Raw genomic sequence first — 22,531 nt, forward strand, 5'->3', positions numbered from 1 at the left:
AAAAAAAAAAAAAAAAAAAGAAAGAGAGAAATAAAAGTTGATTGATTGTTATTGGCAAGGAATATTATTATGTTACTTCATTTGAAAATTAACATGAAAATTACATATACTGATGCTTTGCTATACAATTTCCTAATGTAAAACAAAATTGGTATTTTTCTTCTGTGTGCTCATGTCCTGTATGCATGTGTATGGGTATGTAACTATGCACATTCAGAAGCCAGAGGACAGTCAAGCTACCAATCAAGATTTTGTCTCAAAACTAAACAACTATAAAAACGTGACATCAAAATGTCAAAAAAGCATCAAAATGTTCATGTCTGATGAGACATTAAAACTTGTATACAATTTTAACTGATTTCCAAATGCCCCATGAATGTAAATATTCTAAATCAAGATAACACATGAAAACATCTATGTGAAGACGTACAGTACAAGACTCATATGCATACTGCCACTGAGCCACATTTAAACAAGTTAACGTTTAAACTTCAAATGTGCTCTCACTTTCATGTGTTAACTGATGGCTGGTGCTGTGGTAACATGGCTGAATGCCTGTTCTAGACTTCTTACATCTATGCTTTGTTGGTGAATCTTTGTAACAAACTCAGCTTGGACTACCAAAGTGTTTTCAAATTGGACTCCTCTGCTTAATCATCTCTACTGGGCTTCTGAAGCCAGATGAATTTTAAGTTCAATTCCAAAGTTTTGGTACTCTTCATATTTTGGGGGCTTTAAACACAATGGTTGTAATAAATTCATTACCTGACATGGGGCTCTTCAAAAAGGCTTTATTGCTTTTAAGCATATAGAATGATATCGTATGTTGCTAAGGCTAGTCTTCAATTACTGTGTGTGAATAAACCCGCAGGATGATGATCTAGACTTGAAAGCATACAGTATATATCTCACTACAATCTTTGCTGTACCTGGCATATCACATATGAAGTTTCTAATGTAGAGGCCTGACTTCTATTTCAAAACATGTCTATTTTTATCAGTTTCATTGGGCCCCACACCTGCATAAGTTTCCAGGCGTGAATTCATGGAACTTAATGTTAGAAAGTTTTCCGCTGTTCTTTGCATCCAATGTTACTCACATACAATATACTCAATTCAGCTGAAGAACGACACAGCCTTTCTACATGTCTTATATCAACAGGAGATATTCCCACGTATGGCTTCTTTTACAGAGAACACTGCGGTGCCAATCCTTCCACCAATCTTCACAGTCGTATGTCTCACTGTGGTATGTGTTCACTGGTAGAGTTACAGCTGACTTACACGAGGAACTTCCCAGAGTTTTCACACTAATCAGATTCTCACCTGCAAGCGTTCTGATTAAACAATTGGGTGAGCTTTCAGATTCGTTACACTCTTAGGCATGACATGAGGAAGAACGTCTGCATTTGATACACTTACAGGGTTTCTCCTCTGTACAAGTTCTTTCACGCACAGAGAAGGAGGCTTTGCTGTGACATGTCCTGCATTATTTGCATCTAACGACTTCTCACGCGCATGAGTTCTCTGATGCCGAGTGAGTTGTTTCTTGAAGTAGTAAGCTTTCCTACATTGTTCACACGTGTAGGGCTTTTCACCTGTATGAATTCTCTGGTGCTGAGTGAGGTGTGACATCCAGGAAAAAGCTTTCCCACATTCTGCACAATGAAATGACTTCTCACTTGCATGAGTTTTCTGATGTAGAGAAAGGTATTTCTTGCAGTAGAATGCTTTCTTGCATTCTGTGCATTGATAGGGCTTCTCACCTGTATGAACTCGGTGATGTTCAATGAGCAAATACTTGTTATAGAAGGCTTTTCCGCACTGTTTACATTCATAGGGCTTCTCACCTGTATGAGTTTTCTGATGTGCTGTAAGCCCAGACTTGCTGTAGAAGGCTTTCCCACATTGCTTACATTCATAGGGCTTCTCATCGGTGTGAGTCTTCTGATGAACAGTAAGCTGTGCTTGAGAGTAGAATGCTTTCCTACAGTCTGTGCACTGGAAGAGCTTGTCACTTATGTGAGTTCTCTGATGTACAGTGAGGTGGGACTTGCAGTAAAATGCTTTTCCACATTGTTTACATTCATAAGGCTTCTCCCCAGTATGAGTTTTCTGATGCAAAGTAAGGTTAGACCTCCAGTAGAACGCTTTTCCACACTGTTTACATTCAAAGCGCCTCTCAGCAGTATGCGTCTTCAGATGATGAGTGAGCTGTTTCTTAAAGTAGAAAGCTTTGGGGCACTGTGGACACTCAAATGGCTTCTCATCTGTATGAGTCTTCTGATGTCGAGTGAGGCATGCACTGAAAGAGAAAGCTTTGCCACATTCCGTACACTCATAAGGTTTCTCACTTACATGAATTCTCTGATGCAGAGAAAGGTGTGTGTTACAGTAGAAAGATTTTCCACATTTCAAACATTCATACGGCTTCTCCCCCGTATGGCTCCTCTGGTGTCGAGTGAGTTGTGACTTATAGTAAAAAACTTTCCTACACTCCGTACATTCATGTGGCTTCTCCCCTGTATGACTTCTCTGATGCACAGTGAGATGTGACTTATAGCTGAATGATTTTCCACATTCTGTACACTCATAAGGCTTCTCACCGGTATGACTTCTCTGGTGTTCGGTGATTTGAGACTTGTAGTAGAAATACTTCCCACATTCCAGACATTTGTAGGGCTTCTCATCTGTATGATTGATCTGACGCTGAGACTTGGTGTGGGAAGCTTTCCCACATCCTGAACTCTCGTGTGGCTTCTCACCGATAGGACTTCTCTGATGTTCAGTGAGGTGTGGCTTCCAAGAGAATGCATTCCTGCACTGTCTATGTGCACAGGGTGTCTCCTCTTTAAGTCTCTGACAGTCACTGAGAAGGGACTTATACATGAAGCTTCTTTTACATGCGTGTGTCCTCTGATCCCTCGTGTGCTGTGACTGCTGGCAGAATGTCTTCACACATCCTTTGCCTTCGTGAGATGTTGTCCCTGGGTGGATTTTCTGTGTCACGTTCAGTTCTGCCTAGAGACAGAGGAATTAGCTATACTTCATACATCCTCAGGGCTTTTTCCTAGGATGCGCTTTCTAATTTTTGTTTGGAATCTTTTTTGTGCTACACAAATAAATGTCATATATAATGATTTCTAATATTTACTGAGTTTACCAGGGATCTCTTTAATACAAAAATTCATGTGTAAATAATATTATGTTTAACAATATCACCGGTTAAATATATTGACAACACCACTGTCAATTTTGACTGAGATTATGGCAAATTAAGCTGATCAGGATGTCAGAATAATTTTTCCATTATCATTAAAATTATCATGTTCTTCTCCAGCTGGTAACAATCACATAAAAGAGAAAAACACTCAACTGTGAGCTCTCTAGATCTCTGAGGTCTCTCACTGGACCTGAAGCTCCCTAGTTTGGATGGAATCATAGGCCAGCAAACCCCAGTGACCTTAATCTCTCCATCTTTATGCACTGGTTAGAGATACATATCACCACAGCGGTCTCTATTTGTGGGTGCTGAGGATCCAAACTCAGGTTCTCATACTTTCTGCATCAAGCATTTTACTGACTAAACAATCCCCCCAGGCCTGAGTTAATTTTTTTCATTTTTCAAATTATACATGTGTGTGTATATATGCACGCCATGGCACACATATGGAAGTCAGAGAACAGGTTTTGGGTTTTTTCTTCACCATCCACCACAAGGGGTGTGGGGATCAAACTCAGATGTTTAGGCTTGATGACAAGACCCTTTACAAAGTGAGCCATCTTGTTGACCTGGGTTAAGTTCTTGAAGAAACATTCCTAATTTCCAATATTTACCTTTACATTTGAAATATGATAAAAGCTCATATTAAATATTTTACTTACTTCAACAATTTCTTCATTTGATGTCTGGCTGTTGGTGATCTCAACTTGCCACAAAAGTTCCGTGTGATATTCCTGGTGGTTCCCAATTGGAGCAGCCACTTTATGAACACCTAAGGTGACATTAAAAATAACCCCATCCATGAATAACTCTGAAATCTTCATGTGACTTCTTATCCTCAAAGAAAATATAAAATAATATTGACTTTTGATAATGGTACACATTTTTGTTCTTCATGAAGAATAAAAAAATTATTTACCTCACCTTGCAAATAACACAGATTATCCCATGGGATTAAAGGTGTATGCCACCTTGCTCAGGCCAATGCGATTCTTTTCACAGTTGACTAATACATCTGAAATGTGCCTCATCTTTATGATGAATCTAATGATCAGCATAATGGCTGATACCATATCTTAGTTACTGTGAGCATGGGACTTGAGGGGCAGCCACTGTATCCTTAGTCCCATCACACATATAGAAAGAGATAAGATTCCTACATCATACAGCAGTTTTATTTTTCATATCTAAAAAAATTCCATACTGGCTGGATAATTCTATATTATCACCACCTGTGTGCATGGGTTTATATATTCGCAATATTAATTCCATATTGAATGAGTACCTGGAAAAGGTATTTTTCCCCCATGGGATACTTCTCCATTCTGGTGACTGCTGCGTAGAAATTTTACATTTAGGAAGATAGCATTCTTTTGTTGTTGTTATTATAGCTGTTTTTGTTTGAGCTCTGGTCTCATCTACCATATTCTGATCTAGAATTTACTATATGGATGATAATCTTGAACTCCTCTCACTTTGGGGGTTTTTAGGCATGAATCACCATGCCCTGCTAAATTCTATTCTATACATATTTTTATTAAATTGTGTTCACATGAATTTCTCCAGCTCTTTCAAGATAAAGGCCTTCTGTTAAGGTATCTGTTCCATAGGTATAAGAGAAGAAATAGCTGTCTAGGTTCAGTCTTTTATGTGTGGGGATCTACTTTTTAGAGAACTATCTTTTAAAGTCCTTTTGTTGAAACACAGATTCTTGGTAGTTTGAGAAAATGGTGGCTACCGTTGTGTGATTACACTTTTGGACCACTGTATAAGTTCAATACAGAAACTGTGCCGATGGTTTATGCCAACAGCTTGCTCCTTTTGCTAATATAGCTCTTACAGCATTATTTGAGAGCAATTACAGTGATATGTTCAGCATCACACCTTTTCTACAGAATTCCAATGCTGGTTGGGATTATTTCCTCTGTAACAAAATCACATGTTTATATTCTCCTGTTTTCTAAAGGATGTGATGTCATTTCCTGGGAGGACACTGAATGTGTAGATAGCTTTCACTAAAAGGATATTTTAGCAGCTGGCTAGACAGCTCAACTGGAAAATCTGCTTGTTGTTCAAGCCTGGCAATGTGGCTCCATCCTTAGAACCTACAGAAGAGAGGAAGGAAAGAGCTCCGCACGGTTGTCCTTTGACCTCCACAAACAGGCTATAATGCAAATGCCCCAGTCATACACAGCATGCCCATCCACACAAGAATAATAAGATATTTAAAGATATTGTGAGTATACTAATTGTGTTAATATAGGAACACATGAGGTCTTTAATTCTTCAATCTCCTTTTTAAAAAATTAATTTATTTGTCTATATGTGAGAGTGCACACATGCCACACCATATGTGTGGAGGTCAGGGGACAAAGACATAGGCTTTTCTTCCTTCCATCAACCGTACTGGTCTCACGGATTGAACTCAAGCCCCTTTATCAACTGAGCCATCTCGCTAACCCCTCAATTTCATCACCATGTTACAGTTTTAACTGCACACACTACTTAGAACATGTGAGCAATGGAGCACAAATTTAAGATAACAATTAACAAATATCATGTTGGGTGTGGTGACGCACACCTTTAATCTCAGGACTCTGAAACAAAGGCAGGCAGATCTCTGTAAGTTTAAGACCAACTTGGTCTACGTAATAGACCATAATGTTCCAGGATAGCCAAGGCTACACAGAGAAACCCTGTCTCAAAAAAACCCAAGTAAAAATAATAAATAATAAAAAGGAAACTAGCTGGGTGGTAATGTGCACACCTTTAATCCCAGCACTTGGGAGGCAGAGGCAGGTGGATCTCTGTCTAGTTTGAGGCTAGCCTGGCCTACAACAGCTAGTTCCAGGACAGGTACCAAAGCTACCCAAAGAAACCCTGTCTTGAAAAAAAAAAAAGAAAGAAAGAAAAGAAAAGAAAACAAGAGCAGAGCTAAAAAAAGTGGAAAGCAGTATCCCCACAGATTCATGTGTTTGAATGCTTGAACCATTGAACCATAGGGGTTGGCACTATTAAGAGTTGTGACCTTGTTGGAGTAGGTGTGGCCTTGTTGGAGGAAGTGTGTTACTGTGGAGGTGAGCTTTGAGGTCTTATATTCTCTAAGGATGCCTAGTGTATACACAGTCCCCTCTGCTGTCATCAGAATAAGACGTAGAATTCTCAGCTCCTTCTCCTACACCATGTCTGCCTGCATGTCACCATTCTTCCCACCATGATAAGACCTCTGAACTGTAAGCCAGCCCCAATTAAATGTATTTCTTTGTAAGACCATGGTCATGGTGCCTTTTCATAGCAATAAAACTCAAAATAAGACAACAGGTTAAATTTAAAAAAAAAAAAAGAACAAACAGGGAAAGGAATAATGAGAGGGAACAGAAAAACATAGGTGATAATGAACCTGGTGACAAAATAAAGAATACAAGGTTAAATAAGTATACAGGAAGAATAAAAATATAAGCACAAAATAACTGAAAAAGGAAAAAAGTAAAAACACTATGAAGTAAAGGGGTTAAAGAAGAGAGGAGAAGAACACATTTGTTTGTTTCATCTGTGTTCTCTGACAGTACTGTCTGTTAGGAGTCAATGGAGGGTGGCAGTTATTGGTGTGTTGCTAGAGTCTAATGTAAGTCTTTTGTTCTCACCTTACCAGAGAGTGTTGTATGTCGGCTGACTGCTGGTCTCATCAGGCTATGTGCCAGCAATAGGACAGCATCCATTTAAAAACTTGCATGTTTACATGTAAGGGAACCACACAACATAAACAACCAATACTAGGTGATGGGTTGATATGGCTAATTCTTTCCAGAAACTGCAAGAGTCTGGTCAGGGCTAGGTTGATGTGGGATTCCCCTCTGTATGCTGTGATTACCACTGATAATAAGAAACTGCTTTGGACCTGCAGCAGGGCAGAACAGAGGTAAACAGAGAAAACTAAACTGAATGTTGGGAGGAAGAAGGTGCAGTCAAGAGACTGCCATGTAGCCGCCACCAGGAATAGATTATTTCGGAATCTTGCCAGTAAGCCACAGTCCAGTGACAATACACAGATTAATAGAAATGGATTAAATTAAGGTATAAGAGTTAGCCAATAAGAAGCTAGAGCTACTGGGCCAAGTATTGATTTAATTAATACAGTTTCTGTGTGGTTATTTCAGGGCTGAGTAGCCAGGAACAAACAAGTGGCCTCCCACAACACTAGGTATGGTGGTAAAAAGCATTCAACAATGACCAATATAATGAACTCTCCTTTTGCTGGCCTCCCTAGCTCAGTCTGCATTCACTGACCTGGAAGGCTCTGGATAGAGGCTTCTGCTACACTCCATGGCCCATATCCACGCTCCAACTTGAAGATCAACTCGGGTTTGGACATGCAGTACCCTGTAAGTGAGAAACAATAAAGAAATTATAAAAAAGTGTTTGGTTTAGCCCACAAAATACAAGGCAACAGAGCTAATTTGGGTCCTGTGCTTTGATCAGTGAAATCAGAAACGTTCACTAGAGGGTCTACACTAACAGTCTTCACTGGCTAGAATGTCATCCTCAATCAGCATCATGGTTTCCAAAAAAATATAAGAAAACAGAGGTGAATAAAAGAGAAGACACAATAAATTTAAAAAAAAAAAAAGATATCTGTGATGATTTGGAAGAAAATGGTCCTCAAAGGAAATAGCCTTGTTGTAGAAAGTGTGTCACTATGGAGACACGCTTCAAGGACTCTTTTGATTGAGCTTCCCCCAGTGTGTCTGTTCTTCAACCTCCTGTTGCCTGCAAGATGTAGCACTCTCAGCTCCTCCAGCACCATGTCTGCCTGCACGCCGCCATGCTCCCCGCCATGATGACAATGGACTGAACCTCTGAACATGTAAGCGAGGCCCCTCAATTAAATGTTTCCCTTGTAAGAGTTGCCATGGTCATGGTGTATCTTCACGGCAATAGAAACCCTAATACTTAAAACAAATTATACAGGAGAATAATCATAAAAACAATCAGCCAAGGGACTGAAGAGATGGCTCAGTGAATAAGAATACTTGATACTGTACAGACCCAGATTCAGTTTCCAGCACCCATATCAGGTGGCAAACAACCACCTGTAACTCCAGTTCTAGCAAATATAACTCTTTTTCTATCCTCTGCAGGTATTGCATACCTGTGGCATAAATACAAATGACTTTTTAAAAATGCTTTAAGTAAACTAAATTACTAGGTATGGTTAAGCCAATATTTAATTCCAGCATTTGTAAGGCAGAGGCAGGCACATCACTTTGAGTTAAAGGTCAGTCTGGTCTATGTAATGAGTCCTAGGCCGGCCAAGGCCATATAGTGAAACATTTTCTCAAAAATAAACAAATTAAGTAACCCAGGCAGAGTTTTAAAAATTGAAAGAATATAAGGCTAATTTAAAATACATCCATCATCACTGAAAAGTAAATATTCCTTCCATGTTTATTCTATAGAAAATATAAGGACACCAAATAATAATTAAGAGAGACTAGGCATACATCAAAAAAATGACTCAGGGTTATAATCATACAGGAAAAATAGAAGAAAGCCTAGAGTTGTATATATAATAACACACACTGGAGGTACTGCCATGCATTTTAGCCGTTACCATATTCACCAGCATTACAATGACTTCAAAGCTACACATGGACACAGCATCCAAACCTCAGGTACAGTAACTCTAATGAACAAAGAGAGGCACAGAAAAACCAACAGAGCACATAACATAATTAGAAACTATGGTCATGTGTGATTCATACTAGGAATGCAGCACTCACCATATGGAAATCTGAAACCCTCATATCCGTGCACTAAATAATATATTGCTGTATTTCTAGATATAGTGACATCTGCCATTAATCCCATAAGTCAGGAGTCAGGGCAAACTGATTTCTGTGAGTTCCAGGGCAGCCAGATTTGTATAGTGAGACCCTGTCTCCAAAAAAGACCACTATTATCACAACAAAAACAGTCATATGAATACAATGGATGCATAAAAGGTATTTTTATCTTCATGGGAAAAAAACCTCAACAAACTATGATTATATGTAAGAAATCCGCAGCCCAAGGCTAGGGGAGTGGGGCAAGCCTGAGATGGTTTGCTCCAGGAACACAGCAGGATATGCTCTTTCACCACCTTTTAGCCTACTAATGAAGACATATGCACCTGATAAGTGAAGAAACAACAGTCAAAGGAGAAAGCAGAATGGTAGGGTGAGGCTATCTACAGATGATGCTATAAGGAGAAAACTGTAGACTCTGAACAGAGGACAACGGATAACATAACATGTGACATCAAACTTCACACCTTCTCTGTGCATCAAGAACAAATCTGCAGGGACCAGAGAGATGGCTCAGTGGTTAAGAGGACTGGCTGCTCTTCCAAAGGTCCTGAGTTCAATTCCCAGCAATCACAGGGTAGCTCAAAGCCATCTGTAATGAGATCGGGTGTCCTCTTCTGGCCTGCAGGCATATATGCAGACAGAATACTGTATATATAGTAAATAAATAAATCCTGGGAAAAAAAAGAGCAGGGCAATGGTGGTGCACGCCTTTAATCCCGGCACCTGGGAGGCAGAGACAGGCAGATCTCTGTGAGAACAGCCTGCTCTACAGATCAAGTTCCAAGACTGTCTCTATAACTACTGAGAAACCCTGTCTCAAAAAACAAAAAACAAAGGACAAATTTGTTGAGAAATTCAGAACAATCCCCTTAAAAACGGCCAGGCATGGTAGTGTATTTATGTATTTAATCCCAGCATTTAGGAGCCAGAGGAAGCCACATTTCTAGGAGCTTGAGACCAACCTGGTCTATATATCAAGTTCCAGACCAACCAAGTGCAATCCTGTCTAAAACAAACAAAAACAGAAAGCAAACAAACAAAAAAAAAGAAAAGAAAAGAAAAAGAAAAGATTCAGTATTGGGGCTGGAGACATGTTTCAGTGGTTAAGAGAACTTACTGATCTTTCAGAGGCTGTGAGTTCAAGTCCCAGCAACTGCACAATGGCACACAACCATTGATAACTATAGTTTTGGAGGATCCAACACCCACTTTTGGCCTCCCAGGGAATCAGGCTTTTATGTGGTACGTAGATACACATGCATACAAAACTCATACACATTAAGTCAATTTTAAAAATAGATTTTATTCAAGATAGTGACAGCTGCCAGCACCTGTGGGACCAAGGAACAGCTCCAAGGAGCCTGAGAGACCCCTGGAGGCTCTGAGGGGAGGCGCGTAGCAGAGGACTCTGAAGAGCCCACACTATCTCCTGAAGGGAAGAAGCTATCTTAAAGTGGTCTCATGAAACTGGAAGGGAAGGATGGTGGAGCAGAGATGCATGAGAAACTATGGTGAGACCAGAGATACAGCAGTGATGGGAATGGGGTGGGATTTTTTGCGGCCCAGCAGACGAAGACAGTGTTGTTGCTGAGTAGGGCTCATCCCCAGCCCACCACTGCAGGGACTGGGGAGCACTACCGAGGAGTGCTGGCAGGCTGTGCTCTGAGGCAGGCTGTGCTCTGACCTCGCTGCCCAGCCACACAATTGCCCTGACTGAGCAATGAAAGGATGTCCAAGACACAGAATGGTTCATTTTCTGGATTGAGCCTCCTCAAAAGACCTCTATAGTCTGTGCTGCCAAGATTCTACATGTAATTTTCAGCACTGCCGAAAATAAATACAAATAAATAAACATTGAACCTTTAAAAAATTGAAAAGTTTTCTTCCAGATTTGTTTCATGTGTATGAGGACTTGGCAGCACAAACTATGGAGGTCTTTCTAGGAGCCTGCATGTTTGTATATGCACCAAGTGCATGTCTGGTACCTATAGAGATCAGAAGGGGCATCAGATACCTGGGAACTGGAGTCAGAGATGGCTGTAAGCCTATAAGCCACTATGTGGATGCTGGAAAACCAAACCTGAATCCTTGTTTTGTTTTGTTTTTCAAGACAGGGTTTCTCTGTAGCTTTAGAGCCTGTCTTGGAACTAGTTCTTGTAGACCAGGCTGGCCTTGAACTCACAGAGATCCACCTGCCTCTGCCTCCCAAGTGCTGGGATTAAAGGTGTGTGCCACCACCACCTGGCCCAAATTGAATCCTTGGTGAGAGCAACACATGTTTTTAACGGCTGAGCCATCTCTCCTAACACTCAGCACACAGAAGGCACAAGAAGGCACGGCAGGAGGCAGAGGAAGGTACATTTCTTGAGTTTGAGGCTGCTCTGGTCTACAGAGTTCCAGGACACCTGGGTCTAAACAGAGAAATCTTTTTTTTAAAAAAAAAAAAATTATTTATTTATTATGTATACAATGTTCTGTCTGTGTATATGCCTGTAGACCAGAAGAGGGCACCAGACCTCATTACAGATGGTTGTGGGAATTGAACTCAGGACCTTTGGAAGAGCAGGCAATGCTCTTAACCACTGAGCCATCTCTCCAGCCCTAAACAGAAAAATCTTGTGTCAGAAAGCAAACAAAGACTATATGGCTCAGTGGTTAAGAGCACTTACTGCTCTTGCAGAGGACTCAAGTTCAGTTTGTCACATCCACACGGCAGCTCACAACCGTATATAACTCTAGTTCCCGGGCATCTGATGCCCTTTTCTGACCCCACAGGCTCCTGCACTCAGGCGCGCACACACACACACACACACACACACACACACACACACACACACACACATCAATGAAACAAATTGATGATCTAAGCATAAAATCCTACATGTTCACTGTTATCCTCTAGATCCAAAATATCCTCCAAAGACCAGAAGCTCAATTCTTCAGCACCAGTCTGAGGTGGTGTTAGCAGATAGCAGATAGAACCCAGCGAAAGGACGTGTGTGAGGTCATTTCCCCAATGATGTCAGCATCCCTTCTGTCCTTCCTGACTGCACTGAGGCAAATGGCATTGTAGCGCCACATCTTCTCTGCTATGGTGCCTCTTTCACCACAGGCTCAAAGTAACACAGCCTATGGTATGAATGAGATACCCCATAGGCTCAGGCATTGGAATACTTTGTTCCTAGTGGGTGGCACGACTTAGTGAAAGATAGAAGGGTCCTTGATAAAAGAAGGATGTCACCAGGGGAGGGTTCTGGAAATTCAAAGACTTGTCATTCCCAGGTTGCTTGTTCTCTTACTTCCCTTTTGTGGGTGGAGATAGCTCTCAGCTGTTGTTGCTAGCATGTCTGCTTTCTGTCATGCTTCCCCAGCAGGGTAGTAATAGTCTCTCAGCCCTCTGGAACCATAAATCCCAAATAAACCCTTACTTCTAGATGCTGCCTTGGTCATGATATTTTAACACAGCAGCAGAAACCAAGACACCAAGGAATAACTGACTGAAACCTTTGAATACCACAAGCCAACAAAACTCTTCCCTCCTGATAAGCTATTTAATTGAGAAATGTGGATATCTACCAGTTGCAGAAAGGTATGGAACAGACCTTCTTTCTCACCATATGCACAAATCAGTTAAAACTGGATCACAATTTAAATATGAGACCTGAAACTACAAAGTTGTTAGCATACACAGAAAACACTTAGGCAGGGGTTCTATTACTCTAAAGAGACACCATGACCATGGGAACTCTTATAAAGGAAAACATTAAATTGAGGTGGCAGCTGATAGCTTCAGAGGTTTAGTCCACTATCATTTTGGTGAGGAGCAGGGCAGCTGGCTGTATGGCGGTGACCTAAAGTGAAGGAACACTGTCAATCTGTTTAAAACTGGGAAAATGGCCTGAAGAGACAATTTCAAACAGCAGTAGTCCACAAAAATATAAATAGATGGTCACCACTCCTAAACATGAGAGCATCAATCACAGCCACAAGGAGGCGCTGCTTCTCTCATCTCAGCATGGTCACCTAAGATGGACAATAACAAATGCTGAAAAAGCCCCTAAAAGGGTGGCACTAATACAACCTAGTACAGCTACTATGAAATACAGTACAACACAGCCTCAAAAAACTAAACAGAACTTGAGCATGATGCTACTACTGCACCGCTGGGTGAACAGTCAAGAGAAATGAGCGCTATGCAGAGAAATCTGTAGCTCCCTGTGTGTTTCGATGTCATTCACAAAAACCAAGTTAAGTGTCCATCAACAGAGGAGGGTGGAGGACTGTGGCCCATAGACTAACACGGCTCTGCTGAAATGAATAAAAATTCCTCTAGTGACATAGACACCACTGGAGGGTGTTATGGAGTCTACTGTGTTGCTATTTTCTCTGAGCTTAAAGCCAATCAGCTGTGGTGACCTGTAGCAGAAACTGGCAGCGCTGTGGGACAATGGTCTTGTACACTTGTATTAATAAAATGCTGATTGGCCAGTAGCTAGGCAGGAAGTATAGGTGGGGCAACCAGGCAGGAAATAGAAGCGGGGTGACAAAATGACAAGAACAGGAGAATTCTGGGAAGAGAAAGACTCAGTCTGCGGTCATAACCCAGACACAGAGGAAGCAAGATGAGAATGTCTCACTGATTAAAGGTACCAAGCCACGTGGCTAACACAGACAAAAATTATGGGTTAATGTAGGATATAAGACTTAATAAGAAGCTTGAGATATTAGGCCAACCAGTTTATGATTAATGTAAACCTCTCTGTGTTTCTTTGGGACTGAACAGCTGCAGGGCCAGGTAGAACAAAAACCTCTGTCAACCCACTGGCCCATGATCATGGCAACAGAGATCTCTGGGTCTAAGATGATGATAACATAATTCCATTCAGGACTGGCTTTTAGCCAACTATGTAGCACGAGTAGGTATAAACTGAGTATGATTGGGACTTTTTGGTGGTACAATTGACTAAATGCCCTTATTCTCTAAGAATCCCATTAATTTCACTTATTCTCTATGCTAGAATCAATGGAATCTTTCTTTGGGCTTATCTACTCACTTCACAGTGGCGAATAGATGTTTCTTTATTGTAGTGGAAATCTAATAGAGTCATTGTTAATTAGGGTAAACATTAGAATAGAATAGTTGTCCTCACTGTATCTAGGGTAAACATCAGAATAGAATAGTTGTTTGTTGGAGTTATTTAGACCTTGGAAAAATCACTGTAGAAAACTGTTGGGGGATATTAGATCACACTGTGAACCCCAATTTGCTGATTAAAATTAACCTTGATTTTGCTCTGATTAAGTAAAATTAACTATTGTGGAATAATCCTTTTATTTTTATACATTGTGAATAATTGTCACTTGGATTGGTGACTTGGAAATCTGACTGGCCAGTAGCCAGGCAGGAAGAATAGGCAGGACAATCAAACTATTGACACTGGGGAACAGGGTGGAGTCAAAGGAATCACCAGCCAAATGGAGAGGAAATAAGACATGCCAGAGAGATGAATGCCACAAACCTCAGGGTGGCACACCCTGAATAGAAATGGGTTCATTTAAATTGTAAGAGCTAGTTAGTAATAATCCTGAGCTATTGGTCAAGCTTTTTTTTTTTTTTTTTTCGACAGGGTTTCTCCGTAACTTTTTGGTTCCTATTCTGGAACTAGCTCTTGTAGTCCAAGCTGGCCTCGAACTCACAGAGATCCGCCTGCCTCTGCCTCCCGAGTGCTGGGATTAAAGGCGCAATCCTTTAATCCACTGCCCGGCCTGGTCAAGCATTTATAATTAAGACTCTGAATGGTTATTTGGAAGCAGGTGGTTGGAAAAGAAAAACTCCACCTACAATTACCCTTGGGTCAGGAGGCGGAGTTAGCAACCAGTTGACAGAAAATAATCATAGAGCATCAAAGGGCATCCAGGAGAGACAGACAGACATAGGAAATCGGTGGGATTCAGAGTAGCACATTTTTCTGGTTAGGCAAAGCAGAAACACAAGTCTTTTGGAAATGCCCAGCAAGGAGAGGTTAGCTTTTTGCTACTCAACCTCTCTTAGCTTGCAAGTTTTTACTCCAGCCTTTGAATCTCAATTCTTATTTATAAACAGAAAAATAGATTTAGTTAAAGCTATGTTTTTCGAGGCAGCAAGGGCCAGTGCCTTCAGGAACAGAATTCTCTACAGGCCACGGCTAGAGAAACAGGCCAGTAATTGCTGAGTTGCAATTGCTGGCTGAAATAGCAGCAGGTTAGAGTGCAGCCACTGTGCTGAAGTTAAAACAACAGAAAATGGTGATTGTTTTCTGTGACTTAGAGTTATTTTTCTGAAGGAGCTTTGTATGGCTTTAGTCACAAGACAGTCCTGACACACTTGGAATTCTTACATTATTGGGTATGGCAAATAGTATACAATGATGTTAGGAGCCGCTTGTTGGTTCCCAGCTGCTCAGCCTCAAAATAATCACAGAAACTATATTATTTAAAACACGGCTTGGCCCATTAGCTCTAGCTTCTTACTGGCTAACTCTTACTTCTTAATTTAACCCATTTCTATTAATCTGTGTATTGTAACATGGCTGTGGCTTACTAGGTAAAGTTCCATCTGGTGTCTCTCTCTGGCAGGGGCTACATGGCTTCTCCCTAACTCCGCCCTTCTTTCTCCCAGCATTCAATTTAGTTTTCCCCACCTAGCTCTATTCCCCTATAGCTCTGCTATAGGCCCAAAGCAGTTCTTTTATTAACCAATGATATTCACAGCATACAGAGGGGAATCCCACATCACTTCCCCTTATCTGTTTAAATGAAAAAGGAAGGTTTTAACTTTAACATAGTAAAATTACATATAACACAACAGGTATCAAGCAAGAATTACACTTACAATATTGATATTTACTTTATCCTTTATCATAACTAAGGAAAAACTATAATTATAAATTCTTCAACTCCATCAAAGACTCCAGAAGGATGTAATATTGCCTAAGTAAACAGGAAGCATATTATAAACAACTTCCAAAACTCTAGAAACGAAAAGACATCTCACTGCCTATACAGTCACCCAAAGTTCTTCTGTACCATTGGGGCATCCATCTTCAGCCTTCTGACCCACAGTATCCAGCAGACATTTCCATGAAGCAGGAAATTTCAAAGATAGTTCTACCTATCTTGACAATTTGTCAATCACTTTCTTCTGTGCCCTGAAAAATGTCCTGCAGACTCTTTCATGAAACAGGAACCCCAAAGGATGGTCTCACCTTTAAGCAAGTTCAGCAGTCATTTCTCTGTGGGTCCTGCATGTTCAGTTTATCAAGCAGTCCAGGAAAGAGCAGTTTATTGCCAAATGGCTAACAAACTCCATAAGGAGCCTCTTCAATGCCTATCATCCTCTTAAAGTAGACTGCTACTATGGAGCAGATGTGTCTCATAGTCATGAAAAGTCCTAAGTTATTAAAACATTTTAAATACCATATTCTGAAAGTCTTTGAAAAATTTGAAGAATCCCTATTCACCTGAAATACATCTCTATACATCTAGGAAAATCTAACTGACTACAAGCTTGACTATTATAGATAATTATCTATTAACTTATATTTCTTAACTATACACTACATTTTAAATAAGACATGTCACAGAATTGACCTTAAATTTGTATCAATAAACCAAGATCCATACCAATGCAAATTATTCATATCTATATCATATTCCCCTTTATATGGAAACAAACATTTATAAACGATATTTGGGAATATGGACATAGTTTTCTCCAAACTACTTCCTGCTGTTTATTGGATAAAGTCATTTTTTTGAGTGGTGTTCAAGGTGACCTTTCAGGGGGTCTTGGTTCATCAAACCATATTTGTCTAGAATGATTCCACACCTGGAATGTCTTGCATTATTGGGTATGGCAAAGAGTATACAATGAGGACTGAAGTTGCAGGGGTGTGATGTTCTCCTTCATAAAACACATAGATTAGATCAGAGGCTTTGGTATGAGGACGCTGATTTACCCCCAAAAACTTCTGTGTAACCATCAGTAAATATGCTTCTACATGGCTGTTATAGGTTCAGTCCATCAAGGCTGGACATCTCTGCTACCACAGAGCCTGATTACATTCTGGGGTGGCCCTCTTTCTTTGATCATCCCGCATAACTCAGAACATCAACACTTTATGTCTGCTCAGGAAATTCAAAGGCATAATCCAAACATGTCATAAAACATTCCACCAACAACAAAAACAGAAAACACCTGACAGTTCTCATCTTATTTGCAAGCTAAGGCTACCTACCCTGCAGCAGCAGAGAAAACACAGCAATTATTAGTGTGGAAAAGTACAGGGAAGAGAGGAATGGACAGAAGACAGTATTTACTGAAAGGCACAAGGAAGTGATGAGTAACATTCCCCCCACTCCAAAGTATGGTTTCTCTGTAGTCCTGGCTGTCACGGATCATTCTGTAGACCAGGGCTGGCCTTGAACTAAGAGATCCATCTGCCTTTGTCTTCTGAGTGCTGAGCTTAAAGGGATGCATATACCACCACTTAGTTGATGAGTGACAGAACAGAACTAAATACATGGCTCTTGGCAATTAGTTGAACATTTTAAAATTTCTGTGAGAGAGATGTTAAATATTTCCAGTACAGACAAGCAATGCCTGAGCTACCCAGTGTTCATCTGCACCTGATCATTAAATTGTTAAATTTTAAGTGTTGCATCATTAATATATAACTGTGTAAGTTCTCCATAAATATATGCTACTAGTACATGTTAGTTTAATGTATAATATACAATTAGAATTAAAAGTCAGCAATAATCCTAGCTGGGCAGAGCTGGCAAATGCCTTTAACCCCAGCATGTGGTGGTTTGAATAGGTATGGCCCCCACAGACTCATGTGTTTCAATGCTTGGCCCACAGAAACAGGCAATAGGAGATGTGGCCTCGTTAGAGGAAGTGTGTCATTGTGGGGGTGGGCTTTGAGGTTTCCTATGCCCAAGCTACAGCCAGAGTGTGATACAGTCTCCTGCTGCTGCCTGCAGATCAAGATGTAGAACTCTCAGCTCCATCTCCAGCCTGGAAGTCAGCCCCAATTAAATGACAGTCTCATGGTGTCTCTTCACAGCAAACACAGCACTTAAGAGGCAGAGGCATGTGGATCTCTGAATTTAAGGCCAGTCTGTTCTACAAAGCAAGTTCCAGGATAGCCAAGACTAAACAGAGAAAAAGAAAAGAAGGAAGGAGGAAGGGAGGGAGGGAGGGAGGAAGGAAGGAAGGAAGGAAGGAAGGAAGGAAGGAAGCGTCAGCAATAATTCCTATAATTACCAACCAAGAATTTAATGGGTGCAGAGTTACAGGACAGACTCACCCAAGAACATGAGGCTGCTGTAGTTCTCAAGCATCACATCCCTGTAGAGAGTCCTCTGAGCAGCATCAAGATCCTGCCACTCATCCCAGGTGAAGTCCAAAGAGATGTCCTCAAATGATACAGAATCCTGTAATGATACATTTCTTTTTAAACCCTAAGTACTCGGTTTTGGAAACATAAAATGAGGAGCTCAATATGGTTTCCACTAACATTTGAGAGATGTGGAATCATAGAAGGCCTCAAAGGCAAACTGTACAGATTAAGTTGGCATGTGCGTGTTCTTTGTTTTTGGTTTTAAATAGCTTAACTGAGGGGGAAAAAAACAAAACCTGTTCGCTAAGGATGTACTATCTTATAGAAGGTATTGCTTAATTTGTAACATGGAATAAAAATTAACACAAACATCTTACCTGTGTTAATGCAGGGATTCAAGAATTTATTTAAAGAGTTTTCTATGCCGTTATACTATAAACAAAATCTAATGCCCTGTCTGAAGTTACTGAAGTCTCTAGGCCCATTAAATCTGCCCGTTCATTGAGTGTCTCTGCTCAGGTAACTTGAAGGAAGACAGGCTAACACCCCCATCCCAACCCAAGCTCTGAAATAAAGGGATCTGGACACAAGCAACTACTCCTGGATTTTAGAAAAGCAAATGGCTTTAAGCGGGCATGTACCCACTTCCATGGGCTGAAATCCCCAGGAGTAATACAGAAAGGAACTTCCTGCTCTCTCAGTGCAGCTGTGAGACCGGGTATTCATGCCTTTAATAGCAGTACTGTACTCAGGGAAGGCAGAGGCAGGCATTTCTCTGCGAGTCCTAGGTCAGCATGGTCTACAAAGAGAGACCGTCTGAAAGGACAGGAGTGTGGCTAAAGGCACACCCTCGGACTCTGTTGTAAAGAATATTACATTCTGTAGCAGTGCTCTCAGGCTTGGTCAGAGAAGCTTGTTCACAGGAGGCAATAGCTATAAATCTTGAGACTTTTAACTGGTCAGCATGCTGAGAATACGTGACTGTTGGCTGCTCAGCAGGACACGGCACACCTATTCTCATCCCCTCCGAGGCTCAGGGAGCAACACTGGAGAGGGCATGGGAAGCAGTACTGGGAAACACTGGCTTCCAGAAATAGCAGGGCCATTGCTCCCAGGAACTCACACCTGCAGTGCCTACCTGCACATCCACAGCCATCATGGATGCGGGACAGGCAGCAAGGCCTCACCTTTCTCGGTGGAGCTCTGGGCAGTTACTAGATGCTGGAGGAGGAGCTGTCATATTTCTCATTGGTGTGGAAAGCAGGAAGGCCCTTGCTTAAGTAAATAAACCTAACCTATGCAAAAAAGTCCTAGTAAAATGGAGTGGACACAGATACACACACACATTAACACACCACCAAAAAAAAAAAAAAAACAAGCAAAAAAACATAAAAGTACTTAGGGAGATTTGTTGTGAAGAGACAACTGGGTAAATGTGCTAAAGTATATCATATACCTGTGTGAAATAATTTTTAAAGGGGAAGAATATAAAATTAGTACAGCTATTTTATAAAGGATAGGTTACTTCTTAAAAAAATAAATAAACAAGGATGGACCGCAGCAATTAAAAGCACTGTCTGCTCTTGCAGGGGACCAGGGTTCCATTCACAGCACCCATAGGGCAGCTCACAACTGTCTGTAACTCTAACTCAGGGGATCTGATGTCATATTCTGGCCTCTAAGGCCACCAGGTACTCACATGGTGCACAGACACACATTCGAGCAAAACATACATAAAAAATAATTATTTTTAAAATAAAAATTATATCTCAGGAGGCTTGATGTCTTGAGTTCAATTCCTGGAACCTATATGAAAGTAGAAGAGAATGGAGTCTACAAAAGTTTCCTCTGACCTCAACATGTCACCTGTGGTACAGCCACACAAACACGTCATGTACACAGAAATACACACAAATAATAATAATAATAATAATAATAATAATAATAATAATAATAATAGTATCATATAGTCATTGTTTTGAGGATGTATTTGTCCTAGTTAACGTCGGCTGGCAGCCTCTGATGGAGTCTCAACTCCGAAGCTGTCCAGATCAGATTGGTCTATGGCCATGTCTGGGAGGAATTGTCGTGACTGCTGATTGATGTAGGAAAGTCCCAGCCCACTGTGGGCAGTGTTACCTCTGGGAAGGGGATCTGGGGTTGTGTTGACAGCTTAGTTGAGTGTGAGCCAAAGAACAAGCCAGCAAGCAGCTTACTCCATGGCTTCTGCTTCAAGTTTCTGTCCTGCATTCCCTCAGTGATAGACCATGACCTGGAAATATAAGCTGAAATAAACCCCTTCATCCACAAGCTGTTTTGGTTATAATGTTTGTCATAGCAACAGAATGGAACTAGAACAGCATTCCAAAGAATGAATTGGAATGTTGACTATATCGGTATTCAATCACAAGCAGATGGTCATGAAAATGATTCTTAGATGAAGAGTATAGGACATTTCTCACAAGTGCAGGTCACCCAGCTGCTCTCCTAAGAGGCTGCACATCCCATCTTAGGCTACCATTGACCCAAGGACTGATACTCATGAGGCAGAGACATGGCCGCTTTGGGCACCTAGTAGTTCTAGTTTCCTAGTTCTAGACAGTTCTAATACCTGAGATCCGGAAGACATCAGCTGGGATAAGGACACATCACCCTTGTAAAATCAGCAAAAGTTAAGTTAAAAACAAACACTCCCTGCTAAGGTGCATGTGCCTAGGTGAGACAAGAGAGGCACCAAGATTGGCAACACAGGGGTGGGAAAGAATCTTCACAGATTACTTGTGTGAAATGTTCACAAACAGAATTTAAACCCTCCAAACATATTGCTCAGAATTCAGAGGAAAGTAACAAACAGAACACTGTTTGAAATATACCATAAAGAACAAAACGTTAACCACAGTGTGGGAAGGGAAAGTCACATGGGAATGTTTATAGGGTGATGGAATTTTAGTAATTTGCTGGCAGGCCTAGGAGGGTGCTCATCCTGAATCTGCATCTCCCTGACGACACTAGACAGGAGGCTGCTGTGGGCACTGACCTTCGAGCAGTGGAGTGCACTAGGAAATGTGTCAGGAACAGGGCAATGCCTTTTCTTACCCCTTCCTCTCCTTCTTTGATGGGTTTCAGACACCTCTGCCCCTCCACCTCCTTTAAAGGATCCTCAGAAACCACTCTCATTGTGAGCAAAAGTGGGGAATAACTTTCCTCTGATCCCTGCAGCAGCCTGAGGTGTTCTTTTTGGAGACTGCCACTCAGGTAAAGTCAGAATTCTTTTTTAAAGTTATATTTATTTTTTTTTATTACTTTTAACTATGGAGCACACGTACAGGTGTCCACAGAAGCCAGAAGAATTGGATGCCCATAAAGCTGAAGTTACAGGCAATTGTGAGCCACCTGACATGGGTGCTGGCAATCAAACCTGAGTCCTCTGGAAGAATAGTATTTGCTCTCAAATACTGAGCCATTTCTCCAGGCTCATAAGCCAAAATTCTTAACTTTGCTACAGAAAAAAATCACTCAGGAGAAGCCAATGTGGAACAGCGTTGAAATTTATCAATGCAACACCCTTAAGTTTCTCTGGAGCAATGATAGACAGACAGACAGACAGAAAGGATTTTGAGAACTAGTGACCTTGCATTTCCAAGGATCTCTTAGGAAGGTAAATGAGATAACAGGGTGGTTCCCAAGCTGCACTGGAGAGGCTTATAGCTGGGAGATAAACCAAGGGCTGTAGTTCAGATGCTTTTACTGCTAATAATGCACACACCTGTTTGGGCAATGCCTAGGAAGTTCCAGGTTTATGAAAAAGACACAGGCTGTTTTTGTAAAAAGGTCATGTGTTCATAGTTGTAAACACTGCCATTTGACATTCTTGTCTGAAATACTGTTATATAGGACTGCGGTCTCTACAAAGGCGGCCTTTACAGGAAATCGTGTTAATTTTTCTGGAATTCTTGATTCTCGGCTGGAGAGAGACGCCAGACTCTAAAAGGACTCTCATATCCCCTTAGTTTTTCCTGGGGGTGAGGGAGTGTGTGTGTGCGCGTGTGTACGTGTGTGTGTGTGTGTGTGTGTGTGTG

At 41.1% G+C, this 22,531-nt stretch overlaps 1 protein-coding gene across 1 annotated transcript in view; it reads right to left on the reverse strand.

Moving 5' to 3' along the window:
• Nucleotides 1-34: 34 nt before the first annotated feature.
• LOC101989359 (zinc finger protein 25-like) overlaps nucleotides 35-22,531 on the reverse strand; it is a 28,756-nt gene continuing 6,259 nt past the window's right edge. Inside the window, exons 2-5 of the mRNA XM_005370649.3 lie at nucleotides 18,420-18,546; nucleotides 7,511-7,603; nucleotides 3,886-3,995; nucleotides 35-3,021 (exon numbers count right to left, since the gene is read on the reverse strand). Of these exons, the coding sequence (XP_005370706.1) occupies nucleotides 1,342-3,021; nucleotides 3,886-3,995; nucleotides 7,511-7,603; nucleotides 18,420-18,546 (2,010 nt within the window). The 3' untranslated portion in view covers nucleotides 35-1,341. The remainder of the gene's footprint in view (nucleotides 3,022-3,885; nucleotides 3,996-7,510; nucleotides 7,604-18,419; nucleotides 18,547-22,531) is intronic.

This window comes from Microtus ochrogaster, unplaced genomic scaffold (genome assembly GCF_000317375.1).
Source record: "Microtus ochrogaster isolate Prairie Vole_2 unplaced genomic scaffold, MicOch1.0 UNK83, whole genome shotgun sequence".
Taxonomy (NCBI): domain Eukaryota; kingdom Metazoa; phylum Chordata; class Mammalia; order Rodentia; family Cricetidae; genus Microtus; species Microtus ochrogaster.